General features: G+C 46.3%; 1 protein-coding gene across 2 annotated transcripts in view; it reads left to right on the top strand.

Annotated features, from left to right (window-relative positions):
* PDSS1 (decaprenyl diphosphate synthase subunit 1) overlaps positions 1-2,925 on the top strand; it is a 52,177-nt gene that overhangs the window by 892 nt on the left and 48,360 nt on the right. For both annotated transcript variants that reach the window (XM_019508268.1, XM_019508269.1), the window contains exon 2: positions 2,162-2,226. In XM_019508268.1, coding sequence (XP_019363813.1) covers positions 2,162-2,226 — 65 coding nt within the window. The remainder of the gene's footprint in view (positions 1-2,161; positions 2,227-2,925) is intronic.

Below are 2,925 nucleotides of genomic sequence, written 5' to 3'. Positions count from 1 at the left end.
GGTGAGTGCCGGCCGGCGGCGGTGAGAGGCGCGGGAATGAGCGTGCTGGGGCGGGCTCCTGCGCGGCCCCTCACGTGGCTCGGTCGCCGCCGCCCCGGCAAGTGACCCGGGCTCCCCGCGGGCTCGGGCCTCGCGTCTCCCGAGTGTGGGGGCCGGACTGGCTCGTTTGTGAAGTGACTTTCAGGCCCCTGCTCGGCCTCACGCACGTGCCGCGAGGAGCAGGGCAGCGCCGCGCCGCGCCGCGGTAGAGGGAAAGCGGGCGCCGCCGTGCGACGTGCTGGCGCGGGACCCGCGGGGCTGCCAGGTGTGGCGAGCCGAGAACAGCTGTAAAGCGAGCGCAGCAACTCCCGCTCGTCTCGTACCTGTCTCTGATTTGTAGGCGTAGCAGGGCCCTACGGGATTCATCCCATGCTGAAGCCTTGATTGTGTGAAAACGGGAAGCGGGAAATGAATTTAGGTCCATGAATTTAGGGTGGCTTAAGTCCCAGCCGGGATGGGAGAGCTCTGCTCGCTTGTGGGCAGGGGAGGTTCTCCTTTCTGACCCTCGGTGCTTGTTTGGGAATTAAATAACTGCCTTTTTTCCAGGTCAAAATAGGTTTGTTGAGTTCTTTTTTAGCTTCCGTTACATTTCATGACGGCCTCTTGAGGTTGAAGTGCTAACCAGGACTGCGCTGAGAGATACTGTGCCGCGTTGACTCGCGTTTTTTAGCCAAATGTGAGAAGAGAAAAGGCTGCCAGTGTCTCAGTTGTCTTGTACAAGTCACTAAATAGCAGTGGAGCGTGCTGTGCTTGGGAAAAGCTCATTTGTAATTCTCACGCCCTGTTCCTTAGATACAGTCTGGGGCACAGAGACAGACCAAAGGAAACACTACTCTTTTCTCCTGATATTTGGTAGGCTTTACAAGGGAACAGGATCCTGTTATCATTGAAATAATGGCTGTATCTCATACGCAACTCTAACTACTGCCACCATAATCTGCACAAGTCCTGGAGTTGTCTTTCCCCTGCCCCTTAAGTTGGGATCCCTGGATAGGCAAAGCACTGGTCGACCACCCCAGGCAGTTGTACTGGGGTGAATGCTCAGTCCTTGTCTGGGTCTGACCTCTTGTTTGCTTTCATTTCTTTAGGTCATTTGGGATAGGTGGAAACCTGTCTTTTTTTTTTTTTTTCTTTTTGTCCATCTAAAAGTCAGGAGGGAAAGAGCCTGAAGCCAGTGAAGTATTCTTCCTTATTCCTTTTGTACAAGGAAATACCTTGGCTGGAGGCTCCTCTCTTTCCCCATGTGCTGGGGGACAACTGAGGGGTAAAAGTGACTTGGGAATCTCCTGTGTTCTTTCTAGGTGATTGCTAGGCCTGTTTGTGATTTACTTTCCTCCAAGCATCATGCGTGGAGCTGTCTCACTCAGTAAGTGTGTGCAGACTGCAGCACCGGGTCCTTCTGGTTAAATAACCCTGTAGATTAGATTCTGCATTTAGGTTCAGACCTTTACTGTTGCTGGTTCCTGTTGCTGCAGTTGGGAACAGAGCAAGACTGGCAGTGTTCAAGTTTGAACATAGTTTGGTGGGAACAATGTAATGTGTGAACTGAGTAAGCTTCCTCTCATCCCTCAGTCCTCACAAATGAGGAAATGTTTTTGCGGTTTAGGAGGTTGCATTCTTGGCAACTGATAGGAAATAATGGGCGTGAATGGTGAGTGCTGCAGGAGGCACGCTGAACAAAACCGTTCCATGGGAAAGCAGTTCCCGGAAGGAGGCATGTCCTTTAGCTCTGAGAGCAGAGGCCAGATTTACCTGATGGATAAAGAGCTCTCAAAAGAGGCTATGTCTTTCCTGAGAGAACAATCTAGGTTTTGAAAGTACAGCTTACAGAGGCTGATAGTTTAGAAGATGTCTCCCCATTTGGTGGCAAGGTAGGCAACTCCTGTATTCATAAATGCTGATCCAGTCAGTACTTAAGTGGCAATATATCTTGTATGAGAGCATATTGTATAAGGAACTGATGCAATGCTACCTTTTTACTACTGAGTTTTACAACTCTCTTGTCTATTAGAGGAGGAGCTGGAGCACTATTAACAAATAAGCATTTGTTTATGATCAAATGTTTCTCACGATTTAAAGGTGTTGATTTAAAAGAAAGTAAACTTTACTTTTCTTTATGCAGATGCACTGTTTACAAGGGAGAAGTTCATTTCTATCATTTCCAAAACTACGTAGTATATTTTGGAGGTAAGTTGAAAATCCGGACTTCTGTAACTGCTTAAGTAGATTAAGAAACAATTATTGGGTGGATTGCATAATTGAAGTTGTGGCTTTTGAATTTGAACTGTCAAATGAGATGGTTCCACATAATATCTAATAGACCAGTTTAACATAAATCATTTAATACTTTATGTTGCCATGGCAAGGAATTAGTCCTAGATGCTCTCGCTATGGAAATCAATGTACAGAAATGCCCAGAAGGTCACTTTGAAATAATGGGGACACAATAAGGTGGTATAACCCTCCCAGCAAGCAGTGCCCAGTAGAGAAATGTAGTTGTGCCTCATGAACAGGATCCTGGTTTTCTCTGTTTAAAAATCCAGAATCCTCTGACGTAAACAAAAAAATCCCAAATTCTGTGATTAAAAACCCCAAAATTCACGTCTTTCCATGATTAAAATGAAACATCACTATATGTATATCTCTATGTAGATATCGATATATATCAGTTGAACACAACATTTTATCGATATATTTGCAATTCTAAAGCCATTTGGAAGCCTGCCAGTGCTTTGATCATTATAACAGAATAAATTCTAAATAAAAATATTTTGGCATTTGATTTTGTTTCTTTTTATCATAGAAAATCAGAGCTCCTCCTGTGCCCTTTTCTCATCAAGACATGGGTCCAGCTGCAGCTGTGTCCTGTCCTGTCCCCCCCCCCCC

The sequence above is a fragment of the Gavialis gangeticus genome, unplaced genomic scaffold, assembly GCF_001723915.1.
Source record: "Gavialis gangeticus isolate Ggan-Ray unplaced genomic scaffold, GavGan_comp1, whole genome shotgun sequence".
NCBI classification, from domain to species: Eukaryota; Metazoa; Chordata; order Crocodylia; family Gavialidae; genus Gavialis; species Gavialis gangeticus.
The sequence above is the reverse complement of the archived record's forward strand: the minus strand, read 5'-3'. Positions and strand labels throughout refer to the sequence as shown.